The sequence below is a fragment of the Mandrillus leucophaeus genome, unplaced genomic scaffold (assembly GCF_000951045.1).
Source record: "Mandrillus leucophaeus isolate KB7577 unplaced genomic scaffold, Mleu.le_1.0 Scaffold40, whole genome shotgun sequence".
Classification (NCBI taxonomy): domain Eukaryota; kingdom Metazoa; phylum Chordata; class Mammalia; order Primates; family Cercopithecidae; genus Mandrillus; species Mandrillus leucophaeus.
The window spans coordinates 2,618,447-2,636,642 of NW_012104254.1; the positions used below are offsets into that span (position 1 = coordinate 2,618,447).

At 35.8% G+C, this 18,196-nt stretch overlaps 1 protein-coding gene across 3 annotated transcripts in view; it reads right to left on the reverse strand.

The window, feature by feature from the left end:
• Positions 1–18,196, reverse strand: part of MTX2 (metaxin 2) — a 68,981-nt gene that overhangs the window by 46,693 nt on the left and 4,092 nt on the right. The window contains exon 1 of one of the 3 annotated variants that reach the window (XM_011991849.1): positions 2,147–2,878. The exons of the other annotated variants lie outside the window; for them this stretch is intronic. Within the exon in view, the coding sequence (XP_011847239.1) occupies positions 2,147–2,186 (40 nt within the window). The 5' untranslated portion in view covers positions 2,187–2,878. Of the gene's footprint in view, positions 1–2,146; positions 2,879–18,196 lie in introns of those variants that run through there. 3 annotated transcript variants of the gene reach the window in all.

The following is an 18,196-nucleotide window of genomic DNA, read 5'->3' on the forward strand; positions in this document are numbered from 1 at the left end:
TGTAAAGAAATATCTGAGGTTGGGTAATTTATAAAGAAAAGAAGTTTGTTTTGGCTCATAGTTCTGCAGACTGTACAAGAAGCACAGTGCCAGCATCTGCTTCTGGTGAGAGCTGCAGGAAGCTTACATGAACAGAAGGCAAAGGGGGAGCAGGTGTCACACATAGCAAGAGTAGGAGCAAGAGAAGGCGGGGAGATGCCACTCTCTTTTAAACAACCAGATCTCGTGTGAACTGAGAGAGAGAACTCACTATCAAGGATAGCACTGAGCCATTCATGAGGGATCCACCCCCATGATCCAAACACCTCCACCAGGACCCACCTCCAACAATGGGGATTAAATCTCAACAGGAGATTTGCAGGGAACAAACATCCAAACCGTATCAGTGACAGAGCTCATATAATTACATGTAAAGCATGACACAAGAGAAAAAAAATCTCTAGTTTGTTATTCCCTAAGAGTGCCAAAAGTGAAAATCCTAAACTGGGCAATGGATCTACAAATCAATCACACAGGTATCATTCTAGGAAATGAGCTCTATAACTGTCTTCATACGTAAACCTATGAATCATGAAAATTATTATCCACACCTAACAGAAAGCAAGCTTATGTGTTGGTTTGGGAATACCTATTATGTAAAAGACAAAGTCCAAAAAGACAACTTCTTCCCTATGCTTCTCTTTCCCAAGGTCAGACAAAGTCAGTAATCACCCCTTGTTCCTCAGCATGTGTAAAAGAGAGATTAAGGATTTAAAATCATGGCGCTGACAATATACATCTTAAAAATCTGTGGCATTTTAAAAGAAAAATCATTTTAAAACAATAATAAAACATTTTTATATTTTACTAGTTTTTCTTCAGTTGACCTGAAATGTTTTAGACCACAAACTACTTCAATAGTAAATAAAATGTCATGATTCGCCTACTCTACCTATTTTCAGTTTCTATCACCAAAAGCACCTCTGGTGTGAAGTGCCATTTTAAACACACCTAAATGAAGGGACAGCCTTAGAAAAAACATAGAAGGTGAGACAGAAAGTTTCTAAAAAGGGGGTTGGCAAGAAATGGAGGCTGAGGAAGAAAGTTGTCCAATGCAGTCAAAGTGCAAGTTACTTGTTTTCTTACCACATCAAAAGTAAATCTTACGTTTAAGACACATCAATAGTTACATGTGGTTCTTGGAATAAAGACCAAAATCCTCAACATGGCCTACAGGGCTCTACTTGGTCTCTGAAGTTACCCTCTCTACCAGCCTACCTCATCACACACACATTCCCCACCTTGACTCTGCACTCCAGCCACACTGGCCTTCATCCAGTTTCTGAATGCACCACTTTCCCCCTGCAGTTTCTTCTGCCTGGAACAATTTTATCCTCCTATGATACTGGCACATCTCAGCTCGAAAATCACTTCCACAGGTACAGCCAGGTTCATGAGCGTATAGCCCGTGCAGTTGCATAGGGCCTGCAGTTGGAAGGGCCCCCTGCTTGGTTTAATGTTCTGCTGTCTCAGTCTTGAAAGTGAGTAATTTTTGAACCTTTTCATTTTGCACAAGGCCTTAAAAATTATGTAGCCAGTCCTATCCTCAGGGAAGTCTTCGCTGACCTCCTTTAATAGTTCAAACACTCCTTTTACAAGCTCTTATAGCATGCACTCCCGTCTGTATTTTTACATTTAAGCAGTTGATTGTTTACCTTCTCCATGAGAAAATACGCACCATGAATCCACCATTCACGTCTGATTTTTGCTTACCACTTCATCCCTAGAACCTAGCATATAGCAGGTTATCAGTAAATGCCGGCTGAATAAACATTTGTTTTCATTATTAGCAGTATCATCATTGTTGTTATTACTCTGTACTACGCAGGCTAAGAATGTAGCAGGGAAGATAACAAAAATTCATGGCAAAACATAAAAAATAAAATAAACTTTACTCAAACAACTTCAACACTACAACCAATAACACAACTCAAAAAAATATTACATAGCTGCCTAAAATTCCTGGAATTCGAATTTTTATCTTTTCTAACTCTACTTTCTTTTTTAGTATATGTTTTATAATTTGCATGACATATCGGCTCAGCAATTAACAATTTTATGATTTCTAAATTCAGGCCTGCATGCTCAAATTTTTATTGATAAGGACATGAAATTTTCATAAATGGTGATTCTTGGGTTAGAGTCATAGGAAATGGAAAGGGGAACAGTGAGATTGCCAGGTAAGTTGAACTGAGGAGTGATACAGCAGTAACATCTGATGTAAACTATATATTTAATAAAAAACATTGTATAGAAAGAGATTTCCAGTTTTAGGGTTAGTGCAAAGGTAAGTAATATATAGTTAATTTATATGTTTTTCTTCCTGTATTTCAAAGGATTGTCTTGCACATACATTACATGTAAAGCAAGACATGAAAGGAAAAAAAAAAAAAAAAAACTAGTTATTCCCTAGGAGTGCCCAAAGTGGAAATCCTAAACTGGGCAATGAATCTACAAATCAACCACGTAGCTATCATTCTAGGAAACGAGCTCTATAATTGTCTTCATATGTAAATATATGAATCATGAAAATTATTATTCACACCTTATAAAAAGCTGATCTCTTGGTTTGGGAAAAGACAAAATCCAAAAGGACAACTTCTTCTCTACTCTTCTCTTTCCCAAGGTCAGACAAAGTCAGTAATCACCCCTTGCTCCTACATACATCTCATCCAACATTGGAGAACACCGTTCTAATTAAATAACAACTTATTTGAAGTTTTTGCAGGAAACCCAGTCATTCATTCTTGCTCTCTTCTGATAAAATCATCCTTTTTGACCAAGGAGAAAGCTTGCAGGGGGAACACACATGAATTAGTGAGGAGAATGGGGATCCCTGCCTACTACCTCCCTAACATGACCCTTGTATCAACCAGAGTACTTCAAATTTCCCCCACAAACTTCATACTTTCTCATCTTTGTGACTTTGCTCAAATTGTTCCCCTTAAGTTCAGAATACTCCTTCACTGCCATATACCCAAATCCTATACCTTTCTCAACCAAGTTTAAATGCCACATCCATCAAAAAGGCTTTTAGGACTAAGCAAATCTAATTTCTCCTTTATCTATACTGTCCACAGCAGTTTGCATTTTTCTTATATATCATTTTCTACTCTATCATACTGTTATGTCAATATCTTTTCTCTCTTTCTAGGAGGTAAATTCTTAGAATGTGAAAAATTCTTGTGGTCCTGAGGTTATTAATTAAAATCTTGGCTTCTCAACTGCTCCAAACTGAAGATGACTTCTACAATAATACATGCCAAAATATGAAATTTAAATTAACAACAATTAAATTTTATATAGGCATCATTTAAGCTAATATCTTTATTATAAGAGTTCTAAATTAAACTACCCACCTTTTAGAAATTAATTATTTCATGATAAAGAAATTCCTGTACCACTTTCATACTAAAGCAGTAACTTACTCTAAGGTACTCCTAGTGACCTACATTAATTCACTCTTTAAAATTAGAATTACTATTCTAATAGTATTCTCTAACAAAAGATCCATTAAATTTTTATCATTTTTATAAAGAAGAAACATATCCCTATATTGCAGACAAAAAGAATACCTAGAAATAAAGCAAATATCAGAGCACCTCATAACTAAGTGCATATCCAATTAGTTATTAAAAGTCCAGTTAGTTCTTTACCTATTTCCCAATTTTGCCCAGGCCCTGATTATGCTACATTTAGTGTCTTCTTTACCAGGAGCAAAAGAGATGCTGCTTAAGGTTTCAGGCTTTAGTGGGAGAGTTTTTTTGCAAATTAATATTTCTTAAAGAAGCTCATGAGTATTTACGTTGAAGAACAAAGTAAAATCAAAAAGAAGTGACACATATTCTTGAACTTTTGAATGCCATAAAATAAATAATGCATAAATGTTAGAAATGCACACATGATAAAGCAACACCCACAACCCCCCAAAAAAGTATTTGCTTCTCATTCATTTTAATTACCTTTAAGTTACCTATTTTTAAGCTTTATCAACCAATACAACAAAAAATCAATATTCTTTACTACTAATCCACTATCATTTTTAATGAAATGACTGCTAACCAATAAATTCACATATGTATGGCCATAAGTCTCTTAAAGACTTTATATATTACTTGTAGTATTCTCTTAAATATTAGGTTAGGATTAAATATCTATTTATTCCATTCAAATCAAGGTATTTCGAAGTATGAAAGTGCTATGATCTAAAAAAAATTAGTCTAATTCTGAAATCCATCTCTCAATGATCTAATGTAAGAGGATAAGAGAAGGGCCATGAAAGAGATGTCCTCTGTTGTTTGTTTCTTTTTTTTAAAGTTCTGCACTCTTGATGTACATGACTCCTCTGCCATATGAATGTAGGTGAAGACATAATTTGTAGAATAATAGGCACTAATATTACATGCTGCTTCAGTTCTGTCATATTTCCAATCCATCAAATTGATTAATGCTATAATAACTCTACACAAACCTATCATTTGTGCACTAATGAAGTCAAACTCAGTTTATCCTTAGGCAACTAGATTCCGAAACCTCATAGATGTCATCTCTTCAGCACAGCAAGACTATTTAGACAGTGTTATATAAAAGAAGCAAGAAACATGTGTAGCCTATCTCCAAATTTGGATGGCTTCCTGCCAAAGTTGTAAATGCAAATACTGCTAATAGAACAAAATGTTCAAAGAGCATTCGGCAGCTCTTAAACATGGACAAGTTACTGCAAGACACACAGAGAAAAGAAGGAAATTTGTTATTTTGACATAAATATTATACTAATGATATCAGTGATATCAACATAGACACCATGTTCAAAACCCATCAAGTTTTAGGCAATATATGAAGGTTTAATTTAAAATAGATTTTTAAGATGTTTAGACTTAAAATATGATGATATGGGACTTTATCAAAACTCGAATTTTAAGGGCTATGTATTAAATTCAAAAGAAAATCAAAATGCAAACTATAGTGCAAGTCAAAAATAACACTATATAATGATGATCATGAAATTATTAAATAGAAATGCCCCTTAGATAGTGTTTCATAGGGAATGTTTAATGATATGATACAGGATGGGTAAGCAGAAGTGACTCTTCCCACAAAAGGTGTTTAAAACCATTTTCCCATTATCTCAATAGTCAGAGATTAGTGTTTATGTCAGAAATGGCTTGTGTTGGAGAACAGGAAAGTGCAGCGTCACACTGTCATTTCCATAAACGTTAAAAAAAAAAAAAAAAAGCAGGCAGTATTGTGTAGCACAGTGGTAAGGCTACTTAAAAAACACACTTGCCAGCAGGCGTAGATACAAAGATATAGACTACCATCAATTAAAATAGAAATCCTGAAGCAGAAAGCAAACATTCTAGGACAAAATACATAAGTATTAGACACAAATACAAAAGTAGTCCTAGATTCCAGAAGATTCTTCTAGAAGAAGATTCAGACCAGAACTATTCCTTTGGCTACATATCATCATAAGTTTTTAGGAAAAAGAAACTTACTGACTGACATAAGAGTCTATTGTATATCCATTATCGCTTGTTGCATACAGGTTGAGTATCCCCTATCCAAAATTCCTGACACTAGAAGTGTTTCAAATTTTGGATTTTTCTCACATTTTGGAATACTTGCATTATACACTTACCAGCTATGCAACCCTAACCCAAAAATCAAAAATCCAAAACACTTCAATAAGCATTTCCTTTGAGCATCATGTTGGCACTCAAAAAAATTTGGATTTTGGAGCATTTTCAGATTTTGGACTTTCAAATTGGGGATACTCAGTGTATATAAATATGTATAGTAAATTATACATATATCTTATTTCAGAAAGTAAATTTAGCCACAGCTACAAATCAGTTTTACCATTCATTCAATAAATAAAGTGTCAGGCACTATTCTAAGAGCTAAAGGCAAAATTATAAAGAAAACCAAGTAACTGCCCATAAGGCACTTCTATTTTAGAGGCACATGTGGCCTGTCTCCTTATGTGTACCTTTACAATGCCTGAAGTTAAAAACACTAAAAAATACTGAAGTCTACCTCATTATGACAATATTATCTGGTATACATATAACAAGGCTTAATTCTGTTTGGGCTACACATTACACAAAAACCAAGGAAAAAAACATACACGACAGTGTATAATCTCCAAAATACCAAATGAATTCCAATTTACTGAACTACGGCAAATAACTCAAATAATATTCCACAAATAACTCACTATCTCCAGCAACCCATTCATTTGGAACAAGGTAGTAAGCAAAAAATTAAAATGACCCAGAGTGGGCTGGGTGCGGTGGCTCACGCCTGTAATCCCAGCACTTTGGGAGGCTGAGGTGGGTGGATCACCTGAGGTCAGGAGTTCGAGATCAGCCTGGCCAACATGGTGAAACCTCATCTCTACTAAAAATACAAAATACAAAATTAGCCAGGCATGGTGGTGCATACCTGTAATCCCAGCTACTTGGGAAGCTGAGAGACAGGAGAATCGCTTGAACCTGGGAGACGGAGGTTGCAGTGAGCTAAGATCGCGCCACTGCACTCCAGCCTGGGCAACCAGAGTGAAACTCCATCTCGAGAATAAAAAAAAAAAAAAAAGACTCAGAGTGAGTAATAATGAATGAATGAGGACAGTCGAATACCCAAGGCAGATGGGTCTTAATACCCTGCCATTCTAGAAGCACAAGATGAAAAGCAACAAAGATTGAAAACACAGAAAAATGAAGGCAGAACTTCCCTCTTACAACCAAAGTTGGAGCCCAATAAAACCAGAGAATAACTAGAATCTATCTCCCGGCCAGATACAAACTAGACTTCTATTTAGGCAGATGATGATTATGATAATGATAGTAATTAAGATTCCGCAAAACTCACACAGCATATATCCAAAATATGTAAGAAACTCTTACAACCCTATAATAAAAAGACAACATAATCCAATTTTTAAAATTGAGCAAGGAATGTGAATAGCCATTTTTCCAAAGGAGATATACAAACCGCCAAAAAGCACAGGAAAAGATACTCACCATCATTAGTCATTAGGGAAATACAAATAAAAACCACCATGAGATGCCACTTCACACCCAATAAGAAGGTTATAATCAACAAGACAGACAATAACAAATGTTTTGCAAATGTGGAGAAATCGAAAATTCTCACATGTTGCTTGGTGGGACCATGAAAAGTTTGGCAGTTTCTCAAAATGTTAAACACAGAATTTTACCATATGACCCAACAATTACACTCCTATGTATTCACCCAGGGGAAATAAAAATAAATATCCACATAAAGACATATATACAAACGTTCATAGCAGCATTATTCACAATAGTCAAAAAGGAAAGCAACTCAAACGTTCATTAACTGGTGAATCGACAGACAAAATGCAGTATATCCATACGATGGAATACTTTTTGGCAATAAGAAAGAACCAAGTAAGTACTGATACATGCTACAACATGAATACATGGATGAACCTCAAAAACCATTATGCCCAATGAAAAAAAAAAAGCCAGACACAAAAGAAAACATATGATTCCATTTATATGACATGTCCAGAAGAGGCAAATCTACAGAAACAGAGTAGACCAATGGTTGACTCAAGCTGGTGGTGGCAATGAGGAGTGGCTGCAAATGGGCAAGGAGTTTCTTTTGGAGGTGATGGAAACCTGTTAGACTGTGGTAACTGGAGAGGTGAGTGGAAAATTAAAAAAAAAAAAAAAAAAGATTGTGGTAATAGTCACACAATTATGTAAATATACTAAAAATCATTGAATTATAAATTTAAAATGGTATGTAAATTATATCTCAAGAAAGCTGAATAGAAAATCTTAAAAGACTTATTGTACTTACTGTACATGTAAGTGCTTGACATATATTAAACACCCCACAACTTTATGAGGTAGATACTATTATTATTTTCCCAATTTTACAATAAGAAAACTGAGGCACAAGCATAAGTAATTTGTCCAAAGTCACAATGCTAGTAAGTGACAGCAGCCAGGATTTGAACTCAAGTAGTATTACTCTACGGTGAACACACAACTAAATTAGCTAACCTCCTGCAGAGCTCACAAATAAACATTCTTGGGTAATAATTATTAGAATTAAAGCAATTATAATTATCTTACAACAGTAGTTCTCAACTCTTCCTGTACACTTGAGGAACTTGATACAGTTATGTATTTCCTAAACTCAAATTCTGATACTGTAGAGATGAGGACCAAAAATCTGCATCTTTAACAAGCACTCCTGGTAAATCTGATGCAGATGGTCTGTGAACACCACAACAAAGACTATCCTAGAGACACAGATGGCACTTGAGATAAGATTACGTTCTTTTTATCTCTTTCATTCGTTTATCTCAGAGAAAATGGTAGTAAGGATGTGTGTAGATAAATTTTTTTCAAGAAGATTTTTGACTATCTTTTTCTCCTTAAGCATTGTGGCTATGGCTTAAAGCCATGTTTTAAAACATGCCTTAGTAACATGTTGCTATTTTACAATGTTCAAGAAAAAGCCTTTAAGATAAATGAACTCAGGCCACACTTACTTTGGAATCAAAGTGGTAACATGATAGTTTTTCCATTAGAAGTATTAGATAAGGAAAGTAAAAATAAGTTAGGAATTATGAACATCAGTTGTGATATCCATCTATTTGTAACTAGAGATCAATTTCAAAATGGTATTCAAGGACCAATTTCGTAAACCTGACAAACTTCTAGAGGTTAACAAGGGTCAAGAAAACAAATTCACAACATCAACAAGCCAATAACTCAGGGTAAAGTAAATAAATACAAGTCAAATTTAAAACCTTCCATTCTTTCTTAATAAGTATGTATGTGTCATGTTCTCAAATGGTTATGTTTAGACTTTGATCCATTATAAAAATAATCCATCATAGCTGGACATGGTGGTGTGTACCTGTAATACCAGCTACCTGGGAGGCTGAAGCAGGAGGATCCCTTACGCCCAGAAGTTTGAGGCACGCCTGGGCAACATAACAAGACTCCATCACAAAAAGAAAAAAAAAATCCATTATTTTTCATTAGTTTCCAATAAAAAGCAGGCCAACTGCATATGATTATGATAAATTAACAGAGAAGAGTCTTGAAGTTGGTACTCAAACTTTTAATTTTCATTTTCAAAATGGTAATCTGAAATTTAAAATGACTGAGCTTTTCACAGAACTAAAAATGAGTATGAGATCAACAGCAGAACTATAGAAAAACAGCTGGTTAAGAGTAAAGGTCCAATCCATCTGGCCAAAAAACAGATACAAAACAGCCCCACACAACTATCAGACCTCAACAACATTAACCTTCACAGTGCAATAGTTTAATGGTTCTCTAAATCTAACTCTAGAGATAGAAAACAAATATCCTTCAAACTAAGTAGTTCTTCCCATCTAAACCAAATACAATCACTGTAATGACAGCACCTATTTTTTTTTAAGTATCTACTACGTGATTATGGTTCCAGGTACTGTACATATACTTTGCTATCTCATATCAAGCTAGTTAACCAAAAAACTATTGCTCTTCCTTCATTACTCCCAGCTAGTTATAGAACAAATTATCCCCCACAGAGAATCTGACTTATTAGTATACTGCCTGAAATGTTAACAAAACTGCAAGATTCTCCAAGAAGAAGAAAATAGGAAATGAGGTAATAGTCTTTCCATCAAAGACTTTCCCTATGAATATGAGAACACAGTAGAAAATGTTCAGAGGATTCCCCCTAAAAAATATTAAAAGCATTTAAATGAACAAACAGGTGATAAACATCCAAAATGTACTCAAAACTATAATACAAAGACAAAGATGAATATAAAACTGTTATTGCCCTCTAGGATCTAATTTTGTTGAGCAAGTGAAGAACAAAGAGGGAGTTGGGATTAGGGGTGACTAAGGTACACATAACCATTTAAAATACATTAAGCAAATACAGGTGGTGTAGGGAAAAAACATACATTTCAGAGTCACACATACCTGGCTTCCCCTCCCAATTCTACAACTTATTGTATGAGTTATCTTGGCCAAACTGGTTAACCTATTCTTGTCTCAATTACCTCACTGTAAAAGAGGGAAATATTAATTATCTTGTTAGGTTATTGGAAGAATAAAACTAGATTGGCCAGGCGTGATGGCTCATGCCTGTAATCCCAGCACTTTGAGAGGCCAAGGTGGCCAGATCAAAAGGTCAGGAGTTTGAGACCAGCCTGACCAACATGGTGAAACCCCTTCTCTACTAAAAATACAAAAATTAGCCAGGCGTGGTGGTGCGCGCCTATAATTCCAGCTACTCAGGGGGCTGAGGCAGGAGAATCGCTTGAACCCAGGAGATGGAGGTTGCAGTGAGCTGAGATCGTGCCACTGCACTCTAGTCTGGGCAAAAGAGCAAGACTCCATCTCAAAAAAAAAAAAGTAGATAAACTATGTAAGTACCCTATAAAGTCTCCAGCTCACAGTATATTTTCAATCAATAATTCTTAATATCCACATTAGAACAAAAGTGTGCATAAAGCCCTATAGAAATATTCATGAAGAAATAACTAAATCTGCCTGAGGAAAACAGGAAAGAATTCACAAAAGGAGATGAAATCTGAATTGGATCCAAAAAAAGAATCCAAAACATGCCAGATAGAAGGTAGGGGGCATGAAGACGAGTTTAGATATTTACCAAAAACCTAACACCCCCAACGCAGTTTGAGGAAAGGGAGGCAAAATGTTCAGCAAAGGCTTACTAAATTAGATACCTCTGTGCAGATTTCTACTATAGGATATAGCTCTTCATGTTAAAATGATCTATTTCTGCAAAAGAATATAAGTTCAAGAAAGGCAAGAATGGTTACTTATTTTTACACCCCCAACACCTGGCAGAGCACCTAGCTCAAATTAGGTACTCAATGAACATATTCTGCAGAAAATACAAGCAGGTCTTTTGCTATCTAAAGCCTGAAAGGTATCTGACAGCAAAAACAAAAACAAAAACAAAAACAAAAAACACTGCTAAAACTCTAAAAATAAAATCATTGAACCAATTTAAGGAATGACAACATCTCAACAATGGGTACCAAATTCAACAGTGTAAACTCAAGAATTCACTTTCTCTCCAAATCATTCAGTGATTCCTAACCAAAGACACATAGAGTATTTGAAAACTATACTTTTCTTAACTCCATCCTCAATTTTTCCATATAATAGGCCTTTGGTGAGAATAAAGGAGTATTTGTATATGCATGCATGTTTAGGCAGGCATCACTAGCTTCAGAGAGTTCCACAGGTAACTAATTATAATGTACAAGACCACCCACGCTACTCACCCCCAACTCCCCATCTATCCCCATCCTTCTTTAGAACCTCTATTCAGTCATGAGTGTGCTTTGTCAGTTCCTAGATCTAACGAAAACAGGGAGTACCACCTTGGTTACTGTGGCAAAGTATATGTCTTAAATACGTCCACAACAGTAATTCCTGTCCTACAATTCCCCTTCCCTTGAATCTGGGCCGGCTTGTAGCTCCACTGTAACCCACAGAATATTGTGGAAGTGATGCTGCAGGACAATTGAGAGTAGGTTATAAAAGGTGGTGCAACTTCTACCTTGCTAGCTTAGGCACTTGTATGTGGTATACTGAGTCACTACATAAAAAGTCTGACTACTTTCAGGCCACCAAACTGTGAGGAAGCCAAGCCACATGAAGCCACATGTAAGCATTCCAGAAAACAACCCCAGCAGAAGTCCTAGCCAGAATCAATTGTCAGATATGTAAGTGAAGATGCTTCCAGATGTTTCCAACCCTCAACCACTGGATCATTCCCAGCCTTTGAGTCTTTTCAGCTGAAGACCCAGACATCATGAGTGAGAGACAAACCATCTTTCCTGTGCTGTATACAGCACCCTATACATAAGTAACCCTATCTTAGAAAAAGACTCCACCTTACATTTAAAAAGGCATCATGCCAACAGGGACCACATGTTCATCTAATCAACAGAGACTACACGTACTAACCAGATAAAGACATAACCAGACACACTTTTTACTATCAGTCCTCACCAGAAGATTTGAGGGCCATAAAAAGAGCAGAACTCCACCAACTCAAGATGGCCATCTTAAGACACTGTCTGGCAGTCACTCAAGATCAGCACCCAGCATCTGCTGCCAAATGCTCTGCCCAAATCAAGAACTCTTCCTTGCAAGACACTGACAACTGTCCAGATCAGCCCAGGACACTATCCTTGTCCACGACGCTCTCCTTAAACTGGTTCATTACATCTTTTCCTGTCCCCTTTTCTCTTGATGTTAAATGTTACCGTTTGATGTGGAAATTTTAATCCATAACATTTATGTATTAAGTATACTACTACGTGCGGTTTACGATATTGACTGACTTGTGGATTGGTTTAGTCTATGTGCCACAGCTCTGACTACTGAGTCAACAGGTAGTACTAAGGAGAATTGCCTCCTTAAGCAACTCGATATTTCTTATTGCTTTTATGACTGAATAAGCATCAAAAGTCTGACCTTGTGGAAAGACACAAATGTGTGTGGATATGGTTATGTCTCACCTTGTGCCACTCGCAACATGTGCCCTGTCTGGATTACTGACCCACAGGATCCATGAACATAAGAAAGTGGCTGTTACACACCTCTAAATTTAGGGTGGTTTGTTACACCGCAAAAGTAACTTGACAGTTAAGACTTTTGATAGTTACTATTAATCACACAAAACGTTGACTCATCTGAAGCCTCAGAATTCCCTGTTTATCTAAAACTATTAATCACACAAAACGTCGACTCATCTGAAGCCTCAGAATTCCCTGTTTATCTAAATCAGTTACCAAGCTGACTCCTGACATTGTTTATAAATTCCACTTTACTGCTTCAGACATAGATTTTGACACTTGCACTTTCCCTCCAGTCAGTTTCACTTTATTAATCCAATATCTTCAATCTTTGCCTTCCTGAAATCTCACTGTATCTCCAATTTGCTGACCGCATCACCATGACTCCCTAACCTCCAGGATTTGGTACCCAGTGACTAGAATGGCTTACATCCATCTTTAAAAACTGACCTGAATGGCAGTTGCTGTATTATTCACAGATTGAGGAAACAAAAGAGACTCCAAGAGAGAAACAACTCTAGCTAAAGTCAAATCTAACTATATCTTTTCATAAAAGTCAGACCAATAGTCATTTACCTATGATACAAAGATAATCCAAAACAGTAAATAATGAAAGCATACTTTATATTTGCCTTTAATTTGCACTCTGTAATTTCTCACACATTAGCACCTTTTCTAAATATTTATTTTAATATTAAAATTATTTTATATTTTCCAAACAGCCACCAAATGCTAGTATGAGAAAATCAGTGCAAGTAGATGGCAAAAAGGAGAAAACTGCTTAGGGAGAAAATACATCAAAAATAATTCACAATCTCAATGTAAGAACAAATGTCAATTATCACTTAAAAAGTTAACATTATGTAACTAGTTCTCCTGGACTAGCCAAATTAGAATCTTAAATCGATGAACAGTAATAACAGTAATAGTAAAAATAACAATGATAGCATCTAATGAAAACTAGATAGCAACTTTTATTTTCATGTTATTTCTTATAAAGACACATAATCTTTCTTTAAATGTATAAAATAAGAAAGTTAGAAACATTACTTGTAAGTCATGATGCCAAAACATTTTTCTATAACATAAAAGCTAACAATCAAAAGAAATGGAGATCAAAAAATGGCTAGATCATTGAAGAGTCAGCCGCCAATATTACTTTACAGAAATAAACACTGTTTGAATAATAATGGCCTCTTCATGTTATAAAAATGACACAATTTATTCATATAAAGTTCTAATTAGTGCTCTAAATTGACCAGGTAATAAAATATGACCACGTGGGGGTAAATACCATTGTAATACTCAAAGATACTGTATCCACTGGAAAAAATATACACATCAAAAGTCTATTTTTTTCCATCTAAAGACAGATTAAGTTATGAAGAAATTCTTTGGCTTATACAAGTTCTTAGAGATAAAATATATAATCAGCAAAAAAACATAGCTAAGTGCATAAAAACAGTGAAATGCATTTTATGGTTTCTATTTTGCCAACACAGTTATAGTTAATGAGAACTGTCATGACAAAATGATTGTTTTTATGAAAAGAAGCTTCTTTATTACTAACCAAATTTCATTTTTATTACTGATGTAAAAAAGTTCAAAGCCATCATTCATTTATAGAGCATATAAAAATAAGAAAAGTGTTCAAGAATAGAGGAGAGGTTCATTTACAAAGCAACAAAAAATTAAAGCATGCATTTCTCTTACTGGCAAGGCAAATACTTCTCTTCTACATATAAATGTCTATTGCTGGATTTTCTGAATATTATAACTTCTGTCTTTGAACAAAAAAAAGAGAAGCCTGAATTTTCAATATCTCATCTGTATTTGATATCTTCAGTCCATCTGATAACTGCTTATCAAGACATTTCAAAAATGTTTGAAAAATATTAAGAAGTTTGGTAGCATTTTCTTTCAATTTTCACCAAAATATGGCAAGCTTGGGCTAACATTAATAACTCAAAAGTCTCCAAGAAAGACTGATAAATTTTATGGGGCACCCATCACCAGTTTTAAGTTAACAACTAAAAATCATGTAATTTCAGAGTATAATATGTTAATAAATCACATTAAGAAAATTAAAACTCAAATTACAGCCTATGAACTATTCCATTAACAGAAAACAAGCCTTTGAAGGGATCTTATTATCCAAGTTTTCAAAAATTTACATAACATTGCTCTTAAGAATTTAGTTTTGGCCAGGTGGGGTGGCTCACACCTGTAATCCCAGCACTTTGGGAGGCCGACGCGGGCAGATCACATAAGGTCAGCGGTTCGAGACCAGCCTAGCCAACATGGTGAAATCCCGTCTTTACTGAAAATACAAAAATTAGCGAGGTGTGGTGTTGGGTACCTATAATCCCAGCTACTTGGGAGGCTGAGGCAGGAGAACACTTGAACCTGGGAGGCAGAGGTTGCAGTGAGCTGAGATTACCCCACTGTACTTCAGCCTGGGCAACAGAGCAAGACTCCATCTCAAAAAAAAAAAAAAAAATTAGTTTCAATCTACTCAGGAATACGGTATAATAAAGTACAGGATCCACTGCTGTCAATAAACTATATCTTGCCTCTAGTCTGAAGTATAACCTATTTTACCGCTGTTTTGCTTTACCATCTGCACCATTCAATCTCAGCTTCGTATCTCCAAAGTCATAAGCACAACTGTGTAAGATTATTCATATGACTAATATGATTTTTTTTTTTAATTCTCTGAAACTTGACGGTCAGTTCAATAACTTTTTAGTAATTCCTCAGTGCCTTCCTCAATACTGGAAAATCCCCAAAATACTACGTAAAAATAACAAAACATCTTTATTTTCAAGAGCAAAAGATTTAAGGCTGGGCACGGTGGCTCACACCTGTAATCACAGCACTTTTGGGAGGCCGAGGTGGGCAGATCACCTGAGGTTGGGAGTTCGAGACCAGCCTGACCAATGTGGAGAAACCAGGCCTCTACTAAAAATACAAAATTAGCCAGGTGTGGTGGCACATCCCTGTAATCCCAGCTACTCAGGAGTATGAGGCAGGAGAACCACTTGAACCCAGAAGGCGGAGGTTGTGGTGAGCCAAGATCATGCCATTGCACTCCAGCCTGGGCAACAAGAGCAAAACTCCATCTCAAAAAAAAGAATTTAATGCATTGTATTTTTTCAATTACCTGTTGCACCTGCCATCACTAAAATATTCTGATACATGGATGTATAAGCCTTTACCATCATTTTCTTCACTGTGAGCAATAGCATCACTTCTATATTACAAAAGCCTTTAAACCTACATTTTGTACTTCCTTTAGCCTCTGGAACTCTTCTGAATGCTTTTACAGTCCAGGTTCCCCAGTACTCATGTGAGGAGAGACGGAATGAAAGCACTTTATTACCAATATAAAAACAAATTTTTAAGAACATACCCGTTTTGATCACACTTATTTTCAAGATGCTTACATATGGGTTCCATGGAACCCTGCAAAACTACTTTCCTAGCTCATACTATAAATTAATGCTACTGCTTAAATGAAGTTATTAATAAATTTAAATAATTAAGCACCCAAATGCCCACAATGAGATAAATGGAATATTCCGACCATTCTTTTTTCATCCTTTATATAGTTTACTGAGCTTCTAAATAAAGAACAGAACAGATATCATGCTTATTTCAAAAGATTAATAAATTATAGTATGATGAAACTAACTGATGTGCTTAAAATATGGCAAGGCACCAGTGGAGTAATAAATCAGAAAAGATGGTATATGAGTAAAAAAAATAAGAATACTTTGGGCATTTTTTTCTGTCCAAAATGGTAATGGGATACCAGATGTTAAGAGTTAATATCCTCAAAGGACCCCTTACTATAAGGTGAAAGGCTTTTGGGCAATAAAAGTAACAATAGAAAGTAACATGTACTGAACATTTATTATCGACCACCCTATACTAGACACTTAATATACATTGTAAAATCTATTATCCCCTTTTACAAATGAGGAAACTGAGGACTAGAAAGGCCTGTCCAAGATCACAGAACAAGAAGCAGGATTGAGCTTAGAACTCAGCTCTTACTCCAATGATCTTACTCCTAACCTTTATACTGAGTTTCAGTATTCATATCCACAAAATACCTATCTAACAAGACCAAATTGTTATTATTAGTAATTACATACATAAATCATTTAACACGGTAGCTCAAAAGCTTACTCTTATTATCAGTAACCAGCTATGGCAATTCTAATTAACAGACCACCAATATGACTTATACCAAGATTCAATTTTATAATGAAGATAAACATGGCTGAAGCATATATCTTGAAATAAATATCCTGGAATAACAAAGTATTCTAGGATACATTCCTAAGTAATTTTAATAATGGCAATAACTATGTAGATGCTTCCTATTATTGAATTATATGTTATTCACAAATAACTTTTTAAAGCTTTACCAAAATTGTATCTTTAAAGTAACATATTATTATTTTCACCATTTTACAAATGAGAAATCTCAGGCTTAAACAGGCAGTTAATTTGCCCAAGTTCACACAGCTAGGAAGTAGCTGAATAAGAACCCAGGTTAGACTTTTCACTTCAAAATCCAAAGAAAGTGTAAAAGCAAGGTGAAGGAAGCAATCCACGCTGCAGCCAATTTCCGCTGTTTAGTGCTCTACACCTCTCTCCCTTCTTTTGTGTATCTGGTGGCACTATGGAGCCCTAATACCTGGAGCCACTACTGGCATAGGGATGGGTAAGTGAGTTAGGCCTGTCCACCCAAGTACTCTACCCTTTTAGCTGCTCCAAATGTGGTCATGTAGCCCAAATGGGATTACACAATCCTCCCCTATGATATATTCATACCCAACTGACTGTAAGAACGAAATTAAAAAAAAAAAAATGTGAGTAATGTATTGAAAAATCTTGCCATTAAAAAAAATGAAAACTTAAATATACAGGTTATAAAATATTTTTAAACTATTTTTTAATAACATCCAGGTCCATTTTTATCCTTCTTTTAAAATTCTAGGCCAGGCGCAGTGGCTCACACCTGTAATCCCAGAACTTTGGGAGGCTAAAGCAGGCGGATCACTTGAGGCCAGCAGTTCAAGACAAGCCTGGCCAACATGGTGAAATCCCATCTCTACTAAAAACATAAAAATTAGCTGGGCATGGTGGCAGACACCTGTAATCCCAGCTACTCAGAAGGCTGAGGCAGGAGAATCACCTGAACCCGGGAGGTAGAGGTTGCAGTGAGCCAAGATTGTGCCACTGCCCTCCAGCCTGGGTGATAAGGGCAAAACGCCATCTCAAAAAAAAAAAAAAAAAATTCTAAATCCAGCACATCATCATGTAGAGAAACAACTATTCATTCAAAAAGATAACTTACCATTTCTTTCCATATTAAGTTAAAAGAAAAATTCAAAATTATCTTCCACTTTAACAAATATATTCCAGGCCGGGCGTGGTGGCTCAAGCCTGTAATCCCAGCACTTTGGGAGGCCGAGACGGGTGGATCACGAGGTCAGGAGATCGAGACTATCCTGGCTA